The following is a 25,906-nucleotide window of genomic DNA, read 5'->3' as shown; positions in this document are numbered from 1 at the left end:
TTTTTTACCACCCAGTGAAAGGTTGGACTCCAGTTGTAACTCAGAGTCGCATTACCATTTCACCACACACACAGCAAAGACATTAATGTGTCTTTTACTAATGTTGTTTTACTAATGTTGATCTTTGACAAAGTTCAAGGAGAAAGCTTTTGCAGGCTTGTGGACTATTATTGTCTTGCTGACCTTTCACACCCTTACTGTGTCCAGATGTTGTTTACTGAAAGCTGCTTGTTTCTGTCTTCTTCCTCATGAGATTGTCCTTGGACAGTCTTCTACTTCGTTTGTCGTTCCCATTATCAGTTCCAGCTGCACATGCACAGGCAGGCATGGCCTCTCAGTAACGATCAACCTGTTAGATTGGGGTAAAGCACATCGTGTTTATATAGTAGTGAACTGTTAAAAGTGTAAAAATATCTTTGACCACGTGATGGGTGGTGGTTCTTATCACAATCTTCCTTGCAAAATAATATGAAAAGGAAGTGCAGTTCTGCTTTTAGAACATTGGTAAAGCATGAGGTTTGGTTGTATGAGACACAGACACGCAAAAACGAGTTCAGGTGTTAAGTGCAGTGAAGTAGCTCTCTTCCCTTTTCAAAACTCTTTATGTTGTCACTTAGAGATGGGACACCCCTTAAATGCAGATACGTCTTCAGACTGTGGGGGGCAGAATAACGCGAAAGCTGCGTCCAGTCTGTCAACTCCAAAAAAGAAGAACACATTTACGTCATGATTATTTATTACGATCCGTTTTTTCAGTCAAGTTATTAGGTTGTCAGTTAGTTATAAGATGATACTCATACAAATACCACAACCAAGGACATATTCAGCTGACAGATACCACACACCACGGCTTATTGAAAAGTAAACGCTAAAAGATCGTAAAATAAATGTTAAGCAACAATGACGTAAGTAATCCATAGTATGGGTCTAAACGAAGATAATAAAATGGTTTTCATAATTTTTATATCTCTATTAACAAAGAAAATACTTAAATTGTAGCGTACCCGTTTCGCTGCTTTCAACGCCATCTTTGTTCTGTCAAAACACGCAATGCATTTTGGGTAGCCCTTGCTCCCAAGGGTGGTCTCGGAAAATCTCAAGAATGAGGGTGTTACAGCACTAAAACTTGCCCCTCAACTTAATTTTTCTGAGAATCAGGACAGACTTGCACTAGCGGGAGCGCACATTTTTGAGATTGAGGGTTAAGATTGAGGGTTTAGCAAGGAATTGGAATTCACCCTAAGCTCATTCATCCACAAAAATGAGTCTCATTAAGGAAGTTAACACTGTCACTCTGGGCAAACTGAACCTCAAAATACTACCAACAGAGAGAATTACATGAGACATTTGTGTCAGATTTATGTCAATCCTGCAGTAAAAACATGCTCATGAGAAAATAATATTACTGCACGTGTGCAGATATTAACATCGCACGTGCAATATACAGTATGTCCCTTGCGCACATATTGAACAGCTCTTCAGACGGCTGCGAATGAGATACAACTAAACGTTACTCGCTCGAATGACCAGACTTCTACTCGTATCCCCTGCTCTTCATCGCGACTGTACTCGATCCTCGTCGTAAAGATCATTATTTGGATGTGGGGTTAGAACTGCGCATAGAGAAATTATCCAGTCTGCAGAGAAAAAAAGGGCCCTCTGTCTGCACCAGATGAGGGGGCACTACCACTTTTTTATTTATGTTGATTTGTTTTACTTTTAAATGTGACCAGCATTGCATGGCTTGTTTTAAGATTCACTGGCCAATTACTAAATTAGGATTTAACTTAAGTGAAAACAATTGATATTATTATTTTTTTATTTCAAGAGTGTGTCTTTTTGTAAGACTCTATAGTTGGTGTTTAAGTATTGTTAGTACATGTCTTACAATATCACATAATAGTCAAATTCCAAATTCCATTTTATCTTTTTGTTAAAACAAAGTGCTCATTTTAAGAAATAAAACATTTTAAACATCAGCTTGAGATTACCTTTTCCTTTTTGTTAACTTATCTGAACAGTCTCAACCAGTTGCACAAGAAACAGACTAGCAAATCAATAAACATTTCCCCCTCTTTTTTTTACTTTGATAAACATAAAGAACAAGATCCCGGATACAAGCGGCTGAAATGAGTTTTCTCCGCAGGGTGGCAGAGCGCTCCCTTAGAGATAGGGTGAGGAGCTCTGTCACCCGGGAGGAGCTCGGAGTAGAGCCGCTGCTCCTCCACATCGAAGAGCCAGCTGAGGTGGCTCGGGCATCTGTATCGGATGCCAGGGAGGGGGCACTACCACTTTTTTATCTGTTGCTTTATTTGACTTTTATGGCTTGTTTTAAGATTCACTGGCCGCTAACTTAATTAGTATTTAAGTGAAAAAAAAAATATTATTATTATTATTTTTTATTATTATTTAAAGGGACACTGTGTAGTATTTATGGGTTTATATAACCCAAAATCCACTTTTGTATACATATTATGTGCTCCTGCATTGTCTAGTCGCTGTATAATATTCTTTGTTTCATTTTCGTAGTGTTTCAAAATGTCATGTAAAATAACATGGTCGCGGGCCGCTACTGCATTGCCACGACGCCATGTATCTACGGGAGCCTGTACAGACAAACGTGAGAGAACAAATCAAGCGTCTCTTTACTTGTAGCGGAAGTCCTGCCTCAACTCTCTCAGCGTCGTCTCTTACGGCTGCGGTAGCTCGCCCTCTCCCTCTCCTCACGAACCTCATCTGCTGACACGGAGAAAAACATAACTCGTTAATGATGATTAATTAATTAATCACAATTAATGCGATCATTTGACACCCCTAATAAAAATAAGTTTGGTAGCACTAACAGCTACCAAACTGGCTGACTGGAAAAATAACTGGGAGTTAGAAAGTGCGTTTAGCGATTCTGTTTTCTCACACCACGAGACAGGTTTGCGGCTCTGAGTATCGCGATTTCGATTTTGACACGCATAACGCAAACAGTGAATGAATGGACATTGAGATGGTAACATCTTACAAATACCTGGGTGTTCACATTAACAATAAACTGGACTGGTCTGATCATGCTGCTGCGCTCTACAGGAAGGGTTAGAGCAGACTCTACCTGTTGAGGAGACTGAGGCCTTTTCAATTGCAGGGTGAACTCCTTAAGACCTTCTATCACTCAGTAGTGGCATCAGCCATCTTTTATGGTGTGGTCTGCTGGGGCAGTAGCATCACAGCTGCGGACAAGAACAGGCTGGACAGATTGATTAAACGAGCCAGCTCTGTCCTTGGATGTCCCCTTGACCCAGTGGAGGTGGTGGGAGAGAGGAGAATTGCTACCAAGTTATCATCTCTCCCACCCCCTGCAGGACACATTCACAGCACTGGACAGCTCCTTCAGACTGAAACATCCTAAATGTCTGAAGGAGCGTTATAGCAGGTTGTTCCTCCCTGCAGCAAGCACTGCTCTCAGTAGACCATACGTAATCAGGCTCCTCATCGCATGTGCAATATACTGCTATTTTACACAAGTGCAATATACTGTCTATAATGTAAATATCTAGTCCATACTGTATATATTCCGGAAATTGTCTATTGTACAATGTACAATACAATATTTTATAGTCCAAAACATGCTATTTTCTGCAAACGAGCAGATCAAAATTTCTCCTGACTGACGCTTGACTACGCTGCGGTGTTTCAGACTGAAATCTCACACCCAGAAGACAGACTGTGTTGTGATTGGCCAGCCAGCTTAGAGCCTTCCCAACTTTAATATCTTTTTATATTGTACTTCTCTTGTTAATGCATGTTTATTATTTATTGTCCTTATCTTAACTGTCTGGAACACTGTAAATATCCCCACTGTGGGACAAATAAAGGACCATCTTATCGTATCTTATCTTAAGGGAATTATAACAGTAACTAATAACTAAAGAGATGCAATTTGTCGTGATCATGAGGCTGTGGGTGGTCCACGCTCACATATCCATCATAAGGAAAGATGGGAAGAGTCTAAAACTGCGTGGCCTCCTTTTAGCCTTTCAGCCTGATGACCGACGAGAGAGAGAGAGAGACCTAGTATCCGGGGTATAAGATTATGAAAAATGTGAATACAAAATAGGAGTACAATTGCCAATAAAATAAGATAAAATTAGGAATATAAAAACTAGGGCTGTCAAAATTAACGCGTTAACGCAGGATGATTAATTTGTGGAATTAACGCGTACATTTTTTAACGCACTTTCTCACTTTCATCGCGCTACGGGTAAACGTGCAGTTTATGAACAGGCAAGGCGGGGCCAACTGCATGGGGCCCCGAGCCGATAGGGGGGCACCCGACACTCTGAGCCTAAATTCCCAATTGAGCAGCCGCATCCCCCGTCCCCCTTAAACAACAATGACATCTCAGTCGGAAACCTCCCTAAAGGAGCCCCACGTCACCTCACGTTAACCTGTGTGAAGCTGAAGGAAAATGAAGAGGAGTTATTAATCAGGTAGTTAGAAGAGGAAGAAAAAAAGAGGATGAAGAAAAAAGAAAGAAAGACACACAGTTGTAAGTGGCGCTACTGGCGCAGATAATGATATTATCATAACATTAACAGTCATTGTCTAACTAATTGGGACACAGACAGCAGCTAACATTAGCGTCAGAATGCTAGCTGACGCTAACGCTAACTTCTAGAAGCAGGTGCTGATGAGGAATTTCCTGCTGTGGGTTTAGTACCCCAAGAAAACTGTTTAACTTTTATACTTTATATTTTGTTTAAAATGTGAGTTATTTACAGTGCAATGTGTAGTTTTTTTTAAAAAAGTTTTTCAAAGTTATGTACAGTATTTAAATTTTTCTATTTATTTATATTGTCTTATAATGTGGGTTCTTGACAATGTAATGTTTATTTTTTACTAAGGTATTAGTAATAAGGTTTTTACAAGTTATTTACAGTATTTTATTGTTCTTTACATTTATATTTTCAAATACTTTAATTATCTCTCCGTTCCTTCAACAATATAAGTAGAAAATTTGAATTTTTCTGGCATATTTACGAATGGTAATTAATCGTGATTAATCCACAGCTACCCTGTGATTAATCTGATTAAAAATTTTAATCTTTTGACAGCCCTAATAAAAACACAAAGATAGGGACATAATTAGCATTTTTTTCATATGGATGGGTAGAAAGTGCAGTGTCACGTAAGAGAAAAACCCAGCCTGTACATTTGAGGGCTTCAAATGTACTATAGAGTCCACTGAAGCTATGTGTATGGTCCAAGCATCTATCCAGCTTCTAGTGTTATCTGGTGATTTGAATATTATACGTGCGTTCACATGGTCACATGGCACTCATGCAGCTATACACAAGTTATCATGATAGATTGTGTCTTGCTGGCTGAATGACAGCTTATGTCATCACCAAGTGTTCTCAGGACTATTCCAGGTCACTCAACTCTCATTAATAATAAAAAAACTTCCATACATTTTACACGCTCATGCATTTATAATTCAGGTGTCACTTATTTCATTAAATTGTGTTTTTATTTGTTTTTCTTAATTATGGTAACTAAATAACTAACTATTATTTGTACATTAAATGTATTTATTTACTAAATGTATTTATTTTATTTTTTTAATCGGGACAATGCAGTTTAACGGTTCCAAGATCCAGTTCCGGTTGCTAATTTATAACCAATTTATTTAATACATCAAATGTGTATGTAAAATATGTCATTAAAAGCTGCAAATACAAGTTCCAATCATTTTATTAAACAACACACTGTGTATGTCAAATTGTTCTCACTTATAAATGCGTATGTGTTCATGTATCCTTTCTCGTGTTATCTTATGTCATCCTCGCCCCTATTTGCCACATGCACAGGGTAAAGTCTGGCTGCATATTTGCTCACATAGCATACAGATAATCATTGTTCTCAACAGTACTCAACTTTGTTTGGTGTTAAATACAGAAATCAGCAGCGAGCTAAAAGGACCTTTGAGATTGTAGAGGTCTCTCTCTACTCTGCATCCTGACATATACTTAAGTCTTACTACCAAAGACAAACATGTTCAGAGTGAGTGGACATGCCCAAATATGCTTTTGAAAATTTTAGTGCTGCCCCTAACTACTAGTTCTGTTCTACCATACCACTGGTTTACAACACAAAAAAATAGCACAGAAAATGTACTTGTTTTCTGAGCTTGTAAAGAAAATGCTAGGCTATATCATTCACTTTATATTTTTGTTTTGAAACTGAATAAATTCTCTACTACCCCAGGGTATTAGTACCCTGGGGTGCACAGCAGAAAGCTGTTTTTTTCAAAATGGTTCAACTTGAAGTTTTGAAGAAGCCACTACATGCTTCAAATCACAGTATTGTGGGTCTTCAAACCATAAACTTTGTATTTGAATTAAGGTTGTTTGATCGCTGTGAATCATTCCTAGTTTGGGTGTGGCGATCTCAAATTCCAGAGCTTTTGTTGTTTTTTCGGCCAATCAGCTGACGGTCACGGAGAATACACATGGCTAATTAATATGCACGCACAGAGAGAGAGAGTGTGTGGAACTTTCTAGAAATTATTGAGCGTGTGCAGTGCGAAATTAAAGCGTGATTGTCATCAAAGCAGTCGCCATCAAAGCTTACCAAAGGAAGGCAAGGAGAACCGGACAATAATTAAACTGTGGCTGAACTTCTTAACAAAGACAGAGACAGCACCTCTGCTCTGTGGTTAGCATTTTAAGCTAGCGATCTTTATGCTAACATACTAGCAGACTTCATCGTCACAACAACAACAAACAGATGATTATTCAGCGGACGAAATAGAGCAGGACAGACACAGTAGTTGTCTGAGATGATGACGAGACGCCAGCACTGCTCTATCTCCTTATGGTGAGTTTTCATTAACGTGGTTAATCTACGTACCGTTAGTGTTCAGTCACATACAGGGACGTTTTTTCTTGTTATTGTTATTCACTAGCATGTGCTGATGTGCTTGAATCATGCCTGAATGACACAGCTTTGTGTATGAAGTATTGACTGTGATGATAATTATTTAGCAACGAGTTGGGCGTTATTATCATGATCCATTCACACTACACCACAGAGCCACTTCAATGTATTTCATTAGTGTCTGTGGCAGCAAGGTATTTTGATTTGATATTAGAAATATGTGTCTATCTTTGATCCTTCTCTCTTAAGTATATATAGTATATTTTGTTTTCATGAAACAACAAAAACAGATGATGGGGACCTGTAAATTTTCATGATTTTCCTTTATAAATCACTGGTTATTTGGATAAAAAATTTCAGTTAAATATATCATATAGGAGACAAACACAGTGATATTTGAGAAGTGAAATAAAGTTTATATGATTTACAGAAAGTCTTCTGGAGAACAATGTCCAGGAGTCGGTGACAAAGTTGTTGTGCCGGGGCAAACCATCAAACTGAACTGGAGATGTTTTGTAAAGAAGAATGGTCCAAAATACCTTCTGCCAGAATCCAGACTCTAATTAGAAACTATAGGAAGCTTTTAGAGACTGTTATTTCTACAAAAGAAGGATGCACAAATGTTTTCTTTTGTGGTGCCTAAACTTATGCACGTCATTAAATAATTCTTGCACACTTTCTGTAAATCATATATATATATATATATATATATATATATATATATATATATATATATATATATATATATATATATATATATATATATATATATATCATATATAAATCATTTATTTCACTTCTCAATTATCACTCTGTTTGTCTCCTATATGATATGTTTAATTGAAATGTCTTTTTCAAACAACCAATGATTTATAAAGGAAAATCATGAAGATTTACAGGGGTGCCCAAACTTTTGCATACCACTGTATGACTACACGAGAACTCAGGACAGAACAAGACAGGACAAGAAATGATAACAGAATAAGCCACCCCCCCTTCCTATATTTTTTTAAGTTATTTCATTTCAGATCTTAAAGAGGATTTTATGTCCAGTTTTTTAATGTATTGTATATGTATTGTTCTGTGTAGCAGTGTAGCTCACAACAATAGTATCTGTGGTCATACAGAGAGGTGTGGTTTCACTGACAGCTTAGGCCAGGGGGGGGTTGTGCTATGTAAATGTGATGATTCTGTCTCTTGGCTCCCAGAAGGTGTAAGTATTTAAGGCTAAAATTCTCCCTAAAGCAGTTTGAGGAGTGACTACATTCAAATGGCCATATCTTCTTCAAATATTATTATATTAAGCTTAGAAATCACACTTTCAGAATCTGTAAATAACTCAAAATGTCCCTCGGTAGACTTGTGACCGGTTTTGCCATGGCTGGACTCATATTAGGTGAATACAACAATCCCTGTTATAGCAGTGTGTGAAAAAAAAGAAGTGTGAAATGTAATGTTATCTCCAGCAGCCAGGGGACACTGTTTTTTAAATTTACTATTTTCATATAGACTTCTTCAGGGTCGGACTTTCAATTCAAGGAAGTTTGGTTCAGAGTGGAACAGGATTTGCAAAGTTATAACAGTTTGTCTTTTTGTTGCACAGTAAATAGCATAGTCTGCTGTCACCAGGGGCCAGTGGCGGCTCCTGAAGAAAATTTCAGGGGGGGCATTTTTTTCTGATAATTATAAGGTGACCCATTCAATAGGTGCATAAAGCAAGACAGTATCAATGTGTTGTTAGTAGGGATGGGAATTTCACAAATTTTTTGAGTCGATTGTCGAGGTCCACGTGTTGAATTTTTTGTCTGTTTTTTTTTTTTTTTTTTTTTTACAACAGCAGTGTGGGGGTGGAAATTAATCTACTGTGTACTACTTCATTTTAGGCTCAAAAACATGACTGTAATGTCCGTTATTGACCATCAGAACAGCAGTAATAAATATGAGGGGCAAAAAAAAGGAAAAAAAGCGGACTCCGCTGGAACGTGTGTGTTGCCACTCGCCAGATGGCTCAGGTTTTTGAACTTGTGCTCGTTAGGTGTCCACCAGAGTGAAGTACAGTGATCCTGACTGGGTGAGATGCCGTGTAGCGCTTGTGTTATGTCCCATAATAACTCACGTCCTAAACTTACGCTCAACCTCGTTCGCACTGCACGCGCACACACACATGCGCTTGGAGGCGCACAGCCACTCGAGAGAACGAGCCGGTGAAGCGCGCACAATCATCTGAGAGCGCAGAGAGCCTGGACAGCAGGATCACCTTTTCGTGCACAGCTTCTTTAACCTCCATGGTTGTGAAATTTACGTGTTTGTGACACTTCGAATTTTTTTACTTTTCATTTTTTTGTCGAGGTGCGCGCCTGTCGCTTGTCGGTCAATTTGTCGACAAAAAAGTCCCATCCCTAGTTGTTAGGTGATTAACAGTCCTCCTTGTGTCCACTAGATGGCAACTTCATAAACAAATATTATTTACATGAATCTAATGTATGATGTAAAATAGCTAAACAGGACACAAGATGTGTCCAGCAACCACATAAAGACAGGGGCAGCATATTAAGTCAAGTATTTATTAACTGACCATGGATGGAAAGCTTTCACAACTTTTACCAGATACATACAACAAACATACATGACAAGATAGTGCAGTCAAATTATTCGTGAAGTGTAAAGGAAAGTGCAGAATTGGATCTTTAGATGTGTTGCTAAATGCATCTTACAATACTCTCTTACACAAAACAGTCCGACTGTCTAATTTGCGTGAAGTTTAAACCTGCAGTTAAACCCTGAGCAGAGCAATACAAACAACAATGTTGGCAAACAAGCTAACAAACGTAGCTTCAAATAGTTGCTGTCTGCTGGTACGAGCCCTAAACAGCTAACACGTATGAAAGCGCCAAATACGTGGCACTGGTAAAACTACATGTACTTAATCGAGCACAATCCTCCGTGTATTTTCAAAACGGAGAGCTTCCCTCCGCTCAGCGCGCCGCCAGAGGCGAACAACTTATCGAGAGACGTGAAGTGAAGTGCAGAGAAGTTATCCCCTCCTCTCTTTGCTCAATTTACATATGACGCAAGCACGTTAGTGCATGCACATAAATCCGTTAAAAATGCTTTGGAGGGTATGTTTTTCGAAAAAAAACATTTTTAACATGAGAGTCAATGGGAGAATTTTTGGGCGATTCTCCACGTCAGTCAAATCGCCCCAGAAGAGGCAGAACCATAAAACGTGACTTGAATCTGACGATTATGATTGGACAATGACAGATAATATGTCTAGAACACTGATAATAACTACCTTTGCTGGCAGAGACGGCTGAAAGGAATATTAGTACTAAAGGTCTTTGGAATTGCTGAGGAAAAAAAATGTCTTTCTCCTCCTAGTTGGGAGGGCGTCACCCAAATCGTCCCTATACACCAGCCGCCCCTGCCAGGGGTGCTGTTTTAGAAATGGAATGTTTTCATATCAACGTCTCCAGGGCATCAATGCAAGGAAGGTCATTGGACCTTCCATCACGAAGTTATAAGAGTTTCATTGTCTGTTTTGACAAATCAGAATTTTTCCTAACTTTGGTGCCCCCTATGTCGTACGCCATGCGACATTTGAAAAAACCTTCAATAACTTTGGATCCTCAACTGGTCCGCAGTTACCTCACCTAGTTTAAAGGTGCTTGCACAAAAGCTTTATGACAAGTTCGTTCAAATACCACATGTAATTCTGTTTTTCACCAGGGGGCACTTTTTCCCAAATTTAATATTTTTATATTAGATGTCTTCAGTGCTGGAGTATCATCAATCCAAGGAAGTTTGGTTCAGATTGGACCAGGACTCGAAAAGTTATAACAGATTGTTTTTTTTGTTGCAAAAATCTGACTTTGCACCGTGAACATGGCAACACCGTTAAACAATGTGTTATCATATTCAACACTTGTCATCCACCATGTGTTTTAAGTTGGATACGATAATCTCTGTAAAAGTTATTCCTGAAGACTTTGTTGTGATTGGCCAGCCAGCGAAGAGCCTTCCCAACTGTCTTGTGATTGGCCAATACCCGGAAGTGACATAATCAGCACACCAGCTCTCAGTGCATCCATCATCCCTCTGGAAAGATGGGATGATGCCCACTTGCTGCCCACGGTGTTTTTGTAAAAAAAATGTTTTAAAGTTGACAGGAAATTTGAACTATTATGTGTTATTGTAAGACATTTATTACAATAATAATAACAATATTTAAACACCAACCATAAAGTGTTACAAAAAAACACTTGAATTTAAAATAAATAATATATATTTTTTTTCACTTAAATTAAATATTAATTAGGTAATTGGCCAGTGAATCTTAAAACAAGCCATGCAATGGTCACATTTAAGCAGTTCTCCTGAACAGCAAATCTTCCTGCTCCGGGCACTAGTCCGGGTACATCCGGTTGCGTACATTAAACCGCAGAAGTAGAATAACGTCCGCTGTGGAGGTGTTTCACGTGCGACAGTGTCTACTGACTCTGGGTCTGACTCTGGGTCAAAGTCATAAAAGTGACTGTGGCGGGGAGTTGTGACGAAGTTATTTTTAAACACTGTTAAAACAATGTTTTGATAGTGAGTAGCAGTGCATCCACCGTTCCAGAGTGGGGAGCTGCGCTTCTGAGAGCGGGAGTGCTGAATATGTCACTTCCGGGTATTGGCCAATCACAAGACAGTTGGGAAGGCCAATACGCTGGCTGGCCAATCATAACACACTCTGTCTTCTGGGTGTGAGATTTACAGTACGTCTGAAATATTGCGGCTGGGGAACAGCGTCAGAAAAGAGGATTTCTATCGGCTCGTTTACAGCAAGTAGGAGGTTGAAATAGCATAGAAATTTCCTCCTGCCTCAACTGCAGACATTGAAATTTTCCAGTCAGTGCTGTAGTCAGCCCTATTGCCTGCTTTGAATGAGCAATAATGTATTTGTACAGTTAGATAATGTGTTTGCCTCTATATCTTAAATGAACTGTTCATTATGGAAATTTCAATTTTATATAGTACCTGTGCTGATTCTGAAGATTGGAATTAATAAGAACTAGGGCTGGGCGATATGGACCAAAAGTCATATCTAGATATATTTTGGTTGAATATCGATAAGCCATATATATCTCAATATTTTTTCCGCAAAGTGAGAGCTGTGAAATGTCAAAGCCAAATATGAGTAGTTTTATTGAAAACTACTCAAATAATAATAAAATGTAAACATAAACACTGTATAACAACTAGGGGCGTGACGATTCACTCAGCTCATGAGACGAGACACAATATTGGGTTCACGAGAACGAGACGAGATGAGATTTTGAGAAAATGACAATGACAATATATATGACTGGACCAACAGATTTATTTAAACAAGTTGCACATGCATTTTGAAATGTAAATGTAAATGTGAAATGAAACTCTTTACATGCATGATGTTAGCAGGGTTTCCCCCAGAAAACCGACTAAGCCAGGTGGTATCTCTCGGGCCCACTGGCGGCCGACGGCGTTTTTTTGTAAAAAAAAAATTGGAAATCCATTCCATAGTTTACAGCCAGCTAGCAGGCGAGCATGATTGACCAGGAGTTAACCAGGAAGTTCAGCTCCGCAACCTGCAGCCGAGCCGATGTAATCCCAGCCGTCACCGTTTTAAACGCCTGCTCGCTGAGGAGAACTGAAAGCGGCATAAAAACAATGAAAATCACACTCTTCCAAGCCAGGGTTCACGTTAGCCGGTATATATGCCGGTTTTTGGCTGTTGTCACGTGAATTTGGCCGGCGGAAAAAAATATACACAAATAAACACGGAGACACTATTCATTTATTTATTTATTTATTTATTTAAAACGCCGGCATCGAGTTGTGTTTGGAGATTTAAGATTCACAGCTCGTCTGTGACTCCGTTTATGTGTGTGTGTGCGTGTGCGCTGCTCTGCGCTCACTGTGTGTTTGTGTGTGTGCACGCACGCGCGACACCAGGGGTCTGTAAAGTCGCTGTAAATGTTGTAAAAGTCATACATATCATACTTGCCTGTATAAAGGAGTTTATTAAAGCCCAATAATCAAAATGATGATAAAAACAATGATATTAATATTAAAGCAAACAGAGCATCCATATCGGAATAGTATCAGAGTATCGGCAGCTATCTAAAGTCAGGTATCGGGATCGGATCGGAAGTGAAAAAAGGTGGATCGGTGCATCTCTAATGACAAACCCTAGTAAGGGCAGCAGTTATATATAAAGACAACAAAATAAAGTGCTAATTTTTAAGAAAAACATTTTTAAACATCAGCTTCAGATTACCTTTTCCTTTTTGTTAACTTATCTGAACAGTCTCAACCAGTTGCACAAGAAACAGACTAGCAACTCAATAAACATTTCCCCCTCTTTTTTTTTTTACTTTGATAAACTCCTGCTTGACCACATATCGCTGGTCAACGCTAAATGGTCGCCGTTAGCGAGCCGGTTTGCAAGGCTCTGTCTGACGTCACTGTACATTTGCGGCAGTGCTTCTCGTGCAAAATAGTTGCTACTGGGAAGCTCATATTTCGGATCCATCGTTTTCATTAGCTTTTCATTAACCTGTCTTTGGCAATGTGAAAGGACACCGCTTTTGTTATTGCACACCACTTGTCTGGAGTTTTGTCGGTTTGTGGACGGCTTGCGCCTGTGGCTTCTGCAGCGCGCAGTTTCACACACTCTGCATATTGCAATTTGTGCCACATTTTTAAGTGGTGAAAAAGATTTGTATTGCTTCCATCACTGGCTGCAACGTGCCTATGGCACTCCCTACATATAGCTGGGTTTTGTTGCTCGTCTGATGATTTGTATCCGAGTAAAATGTCAAAATCTACAAATGATTGAGCCACTGCTTTTTCTTTTACTAACCAAGACGCTCTCCTCCGCACGCTCCTCAGATGTTGTTGCTTTCTCCATGTGAAGCGGAGTGTCTGTTCCTGCCCCTCCCCTCTCTGTGCATGAAAGAGGGGCGGGGCACGAGGAGCAGTGCAGAGAGCTCCGGTCAGTGGCTTGTCTGGAGAAAGGATCACAGCGCAAATTTGAACTATATTGATATAGGCGATATGGTCTAATTCCATATCTCATTTAAAAATATATCGATATATCTTATATATATAAGATATATCTTATATATCGATATATCGCCCAGCCCTAATGAGAACAAACATTTTTCTTTCAAGATGTTGATTCATGTTTATGTGAATTTGCATCCACTTTTAATGTAGGAGTACTTGACTGGAAAGAAGCAACTGAAACAAGAAAAGCGAGATGTAGTTCATTAGGATTTTAGAATTAATATTAGTTTTAATGCACACACACCAATCAGTGATAATGAATTTGACCTCTGCATTTGAACCATCCTTATTACCCACCAGTAGTGAACACACAAAAACTGTGCAACCCACTGCTCCTGTACCTGGGAAACAACAGGGGTTAGATGCCTTGCTCAGGAGCACCCCATCCCTTGATGTGTCCTGGAATTTGACAGTTTTTTTGAAAGGTGGTCAAGTGGTTAATTCCACAACATGCTGTCCTCAATCACCTCACCTAATAATAATAATACATTTTATTTGTAGATTACTTTTCATAAAATAATCTCAAAGTGCTACAGAAACCAAAAGGAAACAAAAACACTAAAGGCAAGAACACATTAAAAATCAGCAACAAAAAGAAGTAAAAGTGATAAAATACATAGGTAAAAACAGCTAAAAAGAGTTTAAGAACGGAGTGAAATTAGGGAAATCTTAGAACAATTTAAGAACGCCTGACTGAACAAAAAAGTTTTAAGCCCTTTTTTAAAAGTGTCTACAGACTGGGGGTTGGAAAGTTTCAAACAGTGAATGAAGTTGTAGATGTTCCTGTGCAGAAACAGCTTTTTCAAGCACCTTGCACAGAAATGGAAGATGGGAGATGGGCCAGTAGTTGGAGAGGCATTCTGCATCAAGATTGGGTTTCTTCAGGAGGGGTTTGATAACTGCAGTTTTGAGTGTGGGTGGGACATTTTATTTGTGTGATGAGAGGGCTTATGACAGACAGGTTAGATTTGAAGAGTGCTGTAGGGAGGGGGTCCAGGGGGAGGTAGAAGGCTTTATCTTTTTGATGAGAGCCTCTACTACGATAGTAGAGAGTAGAAAAGTGCTGAAAAGGGCAGGTTGTGGGCAGGCAGCTGGCAGAGATGGAGCTGGGGAGCCAGAAAGCTGAGACGGGATGGAACTTATCTTCTCTTTGAAAAATACAAGAAACCTGTTGCAGTGTTCTTCTGTGGGTTCTGTATGGTTTTTGGGATTGAGGAGGTGGTGGAAAAAAGCTGTTTGGAATTTCCTGGACTGTTATTTATGATGTTGGAGTAATAGATGGACCAGACTTCTTTTAGGGCCGCTGCATAGGCCTTCTGGTGCTATTTGTAGGCCAGCTTGTGTACCACTTGGCCAGATGATTCAACACGCCTCTCAATGGCACGTCCAGCAGCCTTCATCTTGCGCAGTTCATCTGTGAACCAGGGGGCGGTGTGGGAGAAAGACACAATTCTTGTTTTAAGGGGGGAATGTGTATCCAGGAGGCAGTGAAGAGAATAATTATAGTGTTCGACGGATTTGTTGAATGATGGATGGTTGACTGAGGCCAGCAATTGGAGGTCAGCGTACAAGATGGCAGGGTTGATGTTTTTTAATAAAAATGAAAATGAATATCACCCTTAGGCTTGGGGAGGGGGGACGGGCAGGAGAATCCGTGGAGATTATGCTGTGATCAGAAACGCCTAGGTCATATACCAACAGATTATTGATGGAAGGAGAATCAGAGATAACCAGGTCTAAAATGTGCCCTCATGTGGTGTGAGAAGGTGCATCAACATGCTGTGTGAGGTTGAGACAGTCCAGTATATTAAGAAAGTCAGCTGCCAACAGGTAGGATGGATTATCAATATGAATGTTCATATCACCAAGTATGATGTTATTGGAGGAGAGCAGAGGGCGGTGAGGAGGAAATGGATCTCTGCGATGAAGGATGGGTGAGGTTTGGGCGGCTGGTAGATCAGTACTGAATTTATCTTGGAGGGGGTTTTTGATTTGAAGGCCAGATATTCAAAAGAGGACACCTCAGGTAGACAGAGGAGACAGCTTGAGATCGTTACGGTAAATTACTGCCAGGCCACCACCTCGACCAGTGCAGCGCGCCCTCTGCAGGTAGCTGTATCCAGGGGGACAAGCTTCATTTAATGAAATGAAACCAGGTTCTCTGGCTTCCTCCCACAGTTTGAAAAAAATGCGATGAATGTATGTATGATTGAATGATCGTGGTGGTCGGGGGGCCGTTTGCCGCACATTGGCAGCCACGCTTCTGTCAGTCTGCTCCAGAGAAGCTGTGGCTACACGTAGCTGACCACCACAAGTGAGAATGTGTTAATTAATAATGGGTGATGATAATGTAAAACGCTTTGGGTGTCTAGAAAAGTGCTCTAGAAATGTAATGAATAGTAACAATAATATCTTTTTCAAGGATATGATGTGAGCTTGTTCACTTCACATTGCTTGTTCCATCAAGTGGCCCATTACTTCAGTGTTGGTGTATCTCCAATTGTGACCAGCAAAACCTAAAAAGTAAAGGATACATTTTGATGAAATTTTCTGGGGATGTAGATTGTGGCCCAAGCAAGAAATTATTAGGTTAGGTTATTAGGTAGCATAATGTTCTTACTTTTCATACTGTCAAAACATAAAATACAATTTACTCTAAATGCTATAGGACATACGCCAGGCCTGAGAAGAATATGTGCATACAGCATGTGTACAAGCTTTATTTGAATAAGTATACTTTACAATGTATTCAATCACAGGAACAAAAACGGAATAAAGCCAGGGTGACTAAGAAAATAAAATAAAAGTTATTATAAAGCAAACAGACCAAACAATCCTAAACAACAAGAAGAGGCACAAAAGGGAGGTTGGCTTATGACATAATTGTTTCCCAAAGTATTGGTTGTCTACATAAGAACACAAATGTGGTGTTTTGAGATTTTCCCCCTCTTGGAACCATCTTCCAAAAAACAGTTTCAGTGCCCCCAAAACACCATTTGTGTCTGGATAAAATGCCAATACAAATCGTGTGAAACTCTAAGAACAAAAAAAATCTGATCCGTCATGTTGGTGCACCAATCTGTTTGAAGTTCACTGTATGAGTCATCATGTTGCTAATTGTGGTTGTTTTTTAAATTACATATCCCATTATAATGTGTTAAGGTTTTTTATTTATTTATTTATCTATTTTAAAATATCTATTCATCCTCATCACTTTTGCATTCCATTACATGCCGCTATAAGTGGGTTTCTTTTCTTTGGCTCATTAGCACAGAGCTGCTCTTCAGGTCTGTGTCGTCTGTCTGCTTCTGGTTTGTTCTGCTCAGGCTTGTTAGGTGCTGTTAAGTACAATGCTAGGGAAGTCTTTTTTAAGAGGCAGGGAGGCCTTGTGTCCTAGAAATGAGGTCACCTTGTTAGTTGGTGGATCAGGATCAGGATTAGCTTCTTACTCCCCTGCTCCATATGTCTGAGCTGCTGTTACATCTTAATTTATTGTCATTCTTTTTAAAGTCCTGTTCTAATAAAGCAACTACATAAAAGCTTCATGTCATTGTCTTCATGTTCAGTTTTGCATCGTCATATTTCTCTCCTAAACTCCCATAATTGGCGTAATCTCACAGCAATGTTAACATGAGTGCAACCATCAGTAAAAATCGGTGTGAAGAGTGAAAACCTCTTGCTAAGCTGCTGACTTAATAGTGCAGCTTATGAGCTGCTCAAGAGCTCAAGTCTCTATGATTTACTGTGTTAACTGTCTGTTCTCAGATATGATCAAAGCTATAAAACTGCTTTGTGCAAAAAGTAATTCATTGTTAATTGAGCCTGAGCAATATATTGATATATCTATATAGTGACATGAGATGGTCTCAGATTTTGGATATCGTCATATCATGATAAGGTATCAGTGATCACTTTGATTGATTGATGATTTGATTATCAGCATATTTATTATCTTATTATTATTATTATCTTTATTATTTATTATCAGAAAAAAAGTTCATAACTATATTTTAAGATCATGTAATACAGATCATAAATGGTACATATTTTCCACCCTCTTTTTGAGATACACAAACAACTCTTAAGAAAACCTTTCATGAGCCCAGAGAAACAACCCGTTTGCAGCTTTACATCCTGATATACAGTGTCTCGTATATCAGTATACAGCCTGAAAATATCCAGATATAATTTACAGTGGTATGCACAAGTTTGGGCACCCCTGTAAAGATTCATGATTTTCCTTTATAAATCATTGGTTATTTGGATAAGAAATTTTAGTTAAATAAATCATATAAGAGACAAACACAGAAAAAAAAAAATACCTTCCGCCAGAATCCAGACTCTAATTGGAAGCTATAGGAAGCTTTTAGAGCAGGGGTCTCAAACTGGCGGCCCCCACTTAATATCATGTTATAATGAAAGCATGGCCCACAACCTCACTGTCTTTTAAACACAGTGTGTAGCTGAGGCACAGCTACCAGCAAGGTGATAGAATATAATATATGTTTCCTAGCAATGTTTTTTTATGACAGTAATAATAAGACAGTTGGTCATAATTATCCCACTATTAAATGTATCATATACAACATTCAATTACATGATATATAACTACACTTATTAGGGCCCGAGCCGCGGAATGGCAGTGGCTGAAACGGCTCCTGGTACCAATTTTGATTACAGTTGTCCACACTTTTATTTATGTAATTTAAAATAAATGTCAGTTTTTGATATTAATACATTCATTTTGCATCATAAATAGTATAATTAAGCATACCTGTGATATCATGATGCAATATTGTGAACAGTTGTTTTTCCCCATTTTTTGTTCTCTAGGCCTGCCCCCTCTTGACCACAATACATGCACCGCCAGGTCATTTGCGTTTGAGACCCCTGGTTTAGAGGCTGTTAATTCTGCAAAAGGAGGATGCACAAAATGTTTCTTTTTTTTTCCCTAAACTTATGCACGTGCCTAATTTTGTTTAAATAAATCTAGGTCGTTAGAGATTACTACACACTGTCACCTAACCAATTCTCTTTTTTGCCCTTTGCAGATGAGCGTGAAGCAGTACAGAAGAAGACCTTTACCAAATGGGTGAACTCTCACTTAGGCCGTGTGACCTGTCGCATTGGGGACTTGTATACTGACCTACGCGATGGCCGCATGTTAATCCGCCTCCTGGAAGTGCTCTCCGGAGAACAGCTGGTCAGAATCACTCAGAAGTCAAATTTTGCTTTCCCAGACCCTAACATGGCCTCCGCATGGCCTCTTTACTCTTTTTCCCCTTTTTAAGTTCCTGCTACATTTCCTCTTTGTACATGTTGAAACCAATTTCTGACTTTGTCTCTCTTCTTTCTTTGTCTTCTGTCTTCTTTATGCACCTTACAGCCAAAGCCCACTAAGGGACGCATGCGTATCCACTGCCTGGAGAATGTTGATAAAGCCCTGCAGTTTCTCAAAGAACAAAAAGTCCATCTAGAAAACATGGGCTCACATGACATAGTGGATGGTAATCACCGTCTCACCCTGGGTCTCATCTGGACCATCATCCTTCGCTTCCAGGTAACATGAAGAACCCTCTCCTCACTCCACTCCCAGACCAGCTTAGCTCTGGGACATTTGGCTTCTGCATGTCATCTCGTCCATCCTCAGGCAAAATCAGTCAGATTGTGATGCATGTAGTCCTCATTATGTTCACTGGCAATTTTACTTATCAAGCTGAAGCAGAATGATAATCTGCAGTAAATCCAGAGCAGTGTGTTTTTGATAATGTGTGGCTTTCAAATGAGTCAGAGTCCACTGTGGATGTCATTAAAAATTCCATATGATATTTTTTGCAACAAAACCTGTGATAAGGCAAGCTCATCGAAGTAAGAGCCTCTGTTTAAATACTTAAATTGGGGATGGAAGTTGGGTAAAATATTGTGGAAAATGTATGGACATTTTTTCTAAATTAATTGGTAAAAATGCGTGGGAAACCTGAGTAAACTAATACACAGAACATATACATGAATGAGAATACCGTTCTTACTGCATTATTGGTCTGCTTACAGATCCAGGACATCAGTGTGGAGACGGAGGACAATAAAGAGAAAAAATCAGCTAAAGATGCCCTGCTGCTTTGGTGCCAAATGAAAACAGCAGGGTGAGTAAGGATCAGAATTTGATCATATAAGATGAATGAAAGTACAATTAACCTTACTAATTAGGACTGCAAAGATTATTAATTATGAATCAATTACTAAATTAATCAAATCTATTTCATAAGTAATGAATCAGTTTTAATGCTTTTAACAATTAAAGCGGACCTAGACCGGAAGTTCCAATTAACGCTGTTTTTTAGTGTGTCTGCGTCATTACCTTGTTTACGAAGCCCTGAAGTTTCGAAACAAACGGTTCAGCCATTGCTGAGAACGCTGTGTTTTATTGTAATCTCGGGCTCAGCGAGATCTCTGCAAAAACCCGGTCCGGTTACGTAAACAGCGGTTCTCCTGAACAGCAGATCGTCCTGCTCTGGGCACTAGTCTGGGTACATGCGGTTGCGTACATTGAACCGTAGACGAAGAATAACGTCCGTTGTGGAGGTGTTTCACGAGCAACAGTGTCTTCTGACTCTGGGTCAGGCTCCAGGTCATAGTCATAAAAGGGACTGCGGCGGGGAGTCTTGAAGAAGCTATTTTTAAACATTGTTAAAACAATGTTTTGATAATGAGTAGCAGTGCATCCACCGCTCCAGAGGGGGGAGCTGCGCTTCTGAGAGCGGGAGTGCTGAATATGTCACTTCAGGGTATTGGCCAATCACAAGACAGTTGGGAAGGCTCTACGCTGGCTGGCCAATCACAACCCACTGTCTTCTGGGTGTTAGATTTGTGTCTGAAATATCACAGCGCAGTGTCATAGTGATTGGATCGGCAGTTCGTTTGAGTGTACTGAATCACTTGAATCAGTTCATTAAAATGATTCACGAGCTCTCTATGTGTCAGTTCGTTCACGAGATTCACTTTCACAGCCACAGTTCACCTGCTCTCTGTGTGTCAGTTTGTTAGCGAATCTGACAGCACGAACGAATCAGAGCAGCACGGCAGACACAGTTCTTCTTACTAGTCACTCCCTCCCCGCTTGGCGCACGTTGGCTGCCGTCGTTTGCCGAAGATTCACGAGTGAGTGACGGCGTCGGCGAACGACTTCACGAGTGATTCACAGAACGCGGCAGTTCCACTCCCGGCCACCACGCTCGCTGCTGAGCTCAACTGAACGAAGAAAGGAACGAATCACTCATGACCGACACAACACTACAGCGTCAGAAAAGACAGATTTCTATCGGCTCGTTTACAGCAACTAGGAGGTTTTTGACCATAAAATGATTTTATGAAAATGATTTCTTTGTCATTTTAATGATAACAAAGAAATCATTAAAATTTAATAATTTTGCTTTATAGATAACACAAAAAAATATATATGAAAGCATCATCATTTTCAGGTTTAGAAAACACTGGTAAACATTTTATGACATTTTATGGGCCAAACTACTAGGGCTGCAATGATGAGTAATTGCTAGTAAACTATAACAATTATGATGCTTGGCTTTTGAAGCTGATTTGTCTGTAAATAAATGAAAATGAACATGTAATTGATTAATGGAGAAAAGAATTGACTGTGCTGTGTTGCGGTGTTGGTTTAACAATTATTTTTCTGATTTCTGATCTTGTGCAGATACCCCAATGTCAACATCCACAACTTCACTACCAGTTGGCGAGATGGTCTGGCGTTCAATGCCATTGTGCACAAACACAGGTCATTGACTTCTACTTGCACTTGATATCACTTGCTACATTGTTATGTGGAATGAAACCAGACCCTTTGGGCATAGTTTTAAGAGAGCTCCCTTTTCAAAAATAGAATATTACAATGCAAAACAGAACACTGTCTTCTATCTGTCCCCTATTTTAGTTTTTATCTAATCAGGAGCTTATATTGTTCTCACACCACAGCTATGCTTGTAGGTATTTTTTTTAATCTCCTTTAAAAAGGAGATTACCCTAAAGACTGAATGTAGGTCTCATCCTATCATTCAGTCTTTAGTATGACCCAAATGATGGAAGTAAAATAGGGAGTAAGATGACCTAGATTACCGAAATACAGTAATAACCCGTTTTTTTCCTTCAATGAAGAGCTATGCATGTGCACTCACTTGCAAACCCTGCTGGAAAGAATCTGTTAATAGAAAAACTGTGCCATATACTCTCATCATTTAGACCAAACTGCAAACCTAAGTTGATACCTAATAAATCATTTGTTTCAATCTAAAAAAACATACTTTAACTACCTGTAGAGCACAGTGTTCAATACTACATTACTACATAAAATCACTGCACTATTGTCGACTTTAGCCCTTATGTCTTCTACCAAAGTTACATATTCATGTAATCTATATGATAAAGATCATACCATGAAAGAGGCACCACAGCTCCACTAGTATTCTTCCCCTAACTCTAGTGTAATTTCTCAGGTTTCATAAATTACATGTTTCCATGTCCATATTGAGAATTTGCCAAATCATGCTATTTGGTTTGAACCTGTTATATCCAAGGAAGCATGGTTTATAGACAACTGAAAAAAGCCTGTTAGCATGTAGACATCACATGTATTAACTACATTTTTTTATGCAACCTTGTTAAAAAAAAAGTCATGAGTCATGATATAACCATTCAATGTTGCCTTCACTGTTGACCTCCATAGACCAGACCTGATTGAGTTTGATAACCTGAAGAGGTCCAATGCTCACTATAATCTCCAGAATGCTTTTAATGTGGCTGAGAAGGAAATGGGGCTTACCAAGCTGCTGGACCCAGAAGGTGAGTGCCTGAGTGAATTCATTATGATTACTTATGAATCAATTATGATTACTATGATCACATACTTCCATAGACATGTATTAATACAAGATGGAACAACATGTTTTACTGCAAACCATGCAAAGGAACAAACATCTAAAACCAATTAAAATAGTAACAGGTAATTATGCGCTCATTTTTTTCAGATGTCAATGTTGATCAGCCTGATGAAAAGTCCATCATTACATATGTTGCAACTTACTATCATTACTTCTCCAAGATGAAAGCCCTGGCAGTGGAGGGCAAAAGGATTGGAAAGGTAAGATACCCCCCCCCCCCCAATTGTTTGTTGTTTGATTTGATTCACATATCTTTCACCATTGCAGGTGCTAGACTATGCCATTGAGGCTGACCAACTAATTGAAAAGTATGAAACCTTGGCCTCAGAGCTGCTGCAGTGGATTGAGCAGACCATAGTGACACTCAATGATAGGCAGCTTGCAAATTCACTGAGTGCTGTGCAGAACCAGCTCCAGGCTTTCAACTCCTACCGCACTGTGGAGAAACCACCCAAGTGAGTAACAGATCTGACTATCTCTGTGTATCTCTGTGTCACATATTATCAGTTTGGATCAAAGTGTGATAATACACAGTATTTGAAACTGAGGTTATGTCTGTCTCCACAGATTTACAGAGAAAGGAAATTTGGAGGTACTACTCTTTACTATCCAGAGCAAAATGCGAGCAAACAACCAAAAAGTCTACATGCCACGAGAAGGCAAACTCATCTCTGACATCAATAAGGTTTGGCCTGTTCTATTTGTAAATAAAACTTTCCAGAGAATATATTTTCATATGTGATGTTGTCAGTCAACATGGTAATATGTTAAAATGCTTTTTGAGAAACTGGTAATTGGGCCAATTAGCCACTGTCGCTTCTGTGAGCCAATTTTAATATGTGATAAACAATATTCTGGTTGTTGAATGTTCTAAACCTCTGTTTATGTTTACATTGGTGTGACAGGCGTGGGAGCGACTAGAGAAGGCAGAGCACGAACGCGAGCTGGCTCTGAGAAATGAATTGATTCGACAGGAGAAGCTGGAGATGCTCGCTGCCCGCTTTGACCGCAAAGCTGCAATGAGGGAGACATGGCTGAGTGAGAACCAGAGGCTGGTTTCACAGGTAGATAGATGAAAAATCCTATTCTGACATGAATAGTTCATAGTTTCACTGTAACATGCTGAATTCACTCTGTTATTAGGACAACTTTGGAACTGACCTTGGAGCAGTGGAAGCTGCCACTCGTAAACATGAGGCAATCGAGACAGATATTGGAGCATACTGGGAGCGTGTGGCTGCTGTGGAGTCTGTTGCAAAAGAGCTGGAAGCGGAAGGGTACCATGATGTACGGCGTATACTTGCACGGAGGGATAATGTCCTTCGACTCTGGGAATACTTGAAAGAGCTTCTGGTTGCACGCAGGGAGCGGCTAAATGCCCATCGTGACCTGCAGAGATTGTTTCAGGAGATGCGCTACATCATGGACTGGATGGCAGACATGAAGGTAAAGACACTCAACAGATAACTCAACAAAAGAAAGACGATTAGGGCCACGAGAATATTTCTTATTTGGAAACAAATTTTTAAAAAGTCATATTTAAGTCGGAATTCTTACTTTGTTCTCAATATCCTGTAGGGGTGGAGCAGTTTGCAAAATCGCTCTGTTCTTATCACAGTTTTGGGGTCACTGTTACACTCTAGAAATACCATACATCGGCATCAGATCTATAGTTTAATAAGCTACCATATACAGATTTTTTTTTACTATTATTAAAGCGGACTTAGACCGGAATTTCCAATTAACGGTGTTTTTTAGTGTGTATCTGCGTCATTACCTTGTTTAAGAAGCCCTGAAGGTTCAAAACAAACAGTTCAGCCACTGCTGAGAACGCTGTGTTGTATTGTAATCTTGGGCTCAGCGAGATCTCTGAAAAAACCCGGTCTGGTTATGTAAACAGCGGTTCTCCGGAACAGCAGATCGTCCTGCTCCGAGCACTAGTCCGGGTACATCCGGTTGCTTACCTAAAACTGCAGAAGAAGAAGAGCGTCCGTTGTGGAGGTGATTCACGAGCGACAGTGTCTTCTGACTCTGGATCAGACTCCGGGTCAAAGTCATAAAAGGGACTGCGGCGGGGAGTAGTGAAGAAGCTATTTTTAAACATTGTTTAAACAATGTTTTGATAATGAGTAGCAGTGCATCCACCGTTCCAGAGGGGGGAGCTGCACTTCTGAGAGCGGGTGTGCTGAATATGTCACTTCCGGGTACTGGCCAATCACAAGACAGTTGGGAAGCCTCTACGCTGGCTGGCCAATCACAACACAGTCTGTCTTCTGGGTGTGAGAGTTGAGTCTGAAATATCACGGCTGGGGAACAGCAACAGAAAAGAGGATTTCTATCGGCTCGTTTACAGCAACTAGGAGGTTTTTGACCATTAAAACAAGTTAATGTATGTAAGTAGCAGGGGTCGCGTTAACCGATTATTTTCCGTTATTGACCGTTTTTTTAAAACGGCGACGGAAAAATCTGAGGGCCATCTGTCATTTTGACAGATTGCAATACACACCCCTGACCACTTGGTGGCGAAGAGCATATTACAGTAATTGGCTCTTGTAGAAGTAGAAAGTAGAAAAGAAGAAAAATGTCACAGCAGTTGAGTATCAGAAGTTTCTTTAAAAAGCCCAATAATGATGTTGATAAAAGAGGTGAAAAAAGAGGGATAGATGCAGATGAAGATGAAGGACAAACTCAGCCCTTGGCCTCGGCGGAGCGAGGAAGCAGCAGCAAGGAGGTGAGGCGGGAGTATAGAGTTCAGTGGGAGAGGGAGTTCTCCTGGCTGAGGACGGAGGATGGAAAAATCCAGGTGGTGCTGACAGCGTGTTAAAGAGCTATGGACAGGAGTCTTTGGAGCGCGTCTGTGACCCGCTCCTATTTCACTATTCATTGTTCATATGTAGCTACTGGGGCCACACAGTCAGATGTTTTTGTTACTG

General features: G+C 39.8%; 1 protein-coding gene across 3 annotated transcripts in view; it reads left to right on the top strand.

Moving 5' to 3' along the window:
- Positions 1 to 25,906, top strand: part of sptbn2 (spectrin, beta, non-erythrocytic 2) — a gene marked incomplete at both ends in the record, with an annotated part of 83,723 nt that overhangs the window by 29,063 nt on the left and 28,754 nt on the right. For all 3 annotated transcript variants that reach the window (XM_083901343.1, XM_083901342.1, XM_083901341.1), the window contains 10 exons: positions 19,074 to 19,225; positions 19,409 to 19,582; positions 20,074 to 20,165; positions 21,734 to 21,814; positions 22,760 to 22,875; positions 23,061 to 23,173; positions 23,241 to 23,428; positions 23,541 to 23,658; positions 23,879 to 24,037; positions 24,117 to 24,419. In XM_083901343.1, the coding sequence (XP_083757469.1) occupies positions 19,074 to 19,225; positions 19,409 to 19,582; positions 20,074 to 20,165; positions 21,734 to 21,814; positions 22,760 to 22,875; positions 23,061 to 23,173; positions 23,241 to 23,428; positions 23,541 to 23,658; positions 23,879 to 24,037; positions 24,117 to 24,419 (1,496 nt within the window). The remainder of the gene's footprint in view (positions 1 to 19,073; positions 19,226 to 19,408; positions 19,583 to 20,073; positions 20,166 to 21,733; positions 21,815 to 22,759; positions 22,876 to 23,060; positions 23,174 to 23,240; positions 23,429 to 23,540; positions 23,659 to 23,878; positions 24,038 to 24,116; positions 24,420 to 25,906) is intronic.

This window comes from Microchirus variegatus (assembly GCF_963457635.1).
Source record: "Microchirus variegatus genome assembly, chromosome: 15".
NCBI lineage: Eukaryota > Metazoa > Chordata > Actinopteri > Pleuronectiformes > Soleidae > Microchirus > Microchirus variegatus.
The sequence above is the reverse complement of the archived record's forward strand: the minus strand, read 5'-3'. Positions and strand labels throughout refer to the sequence as shown.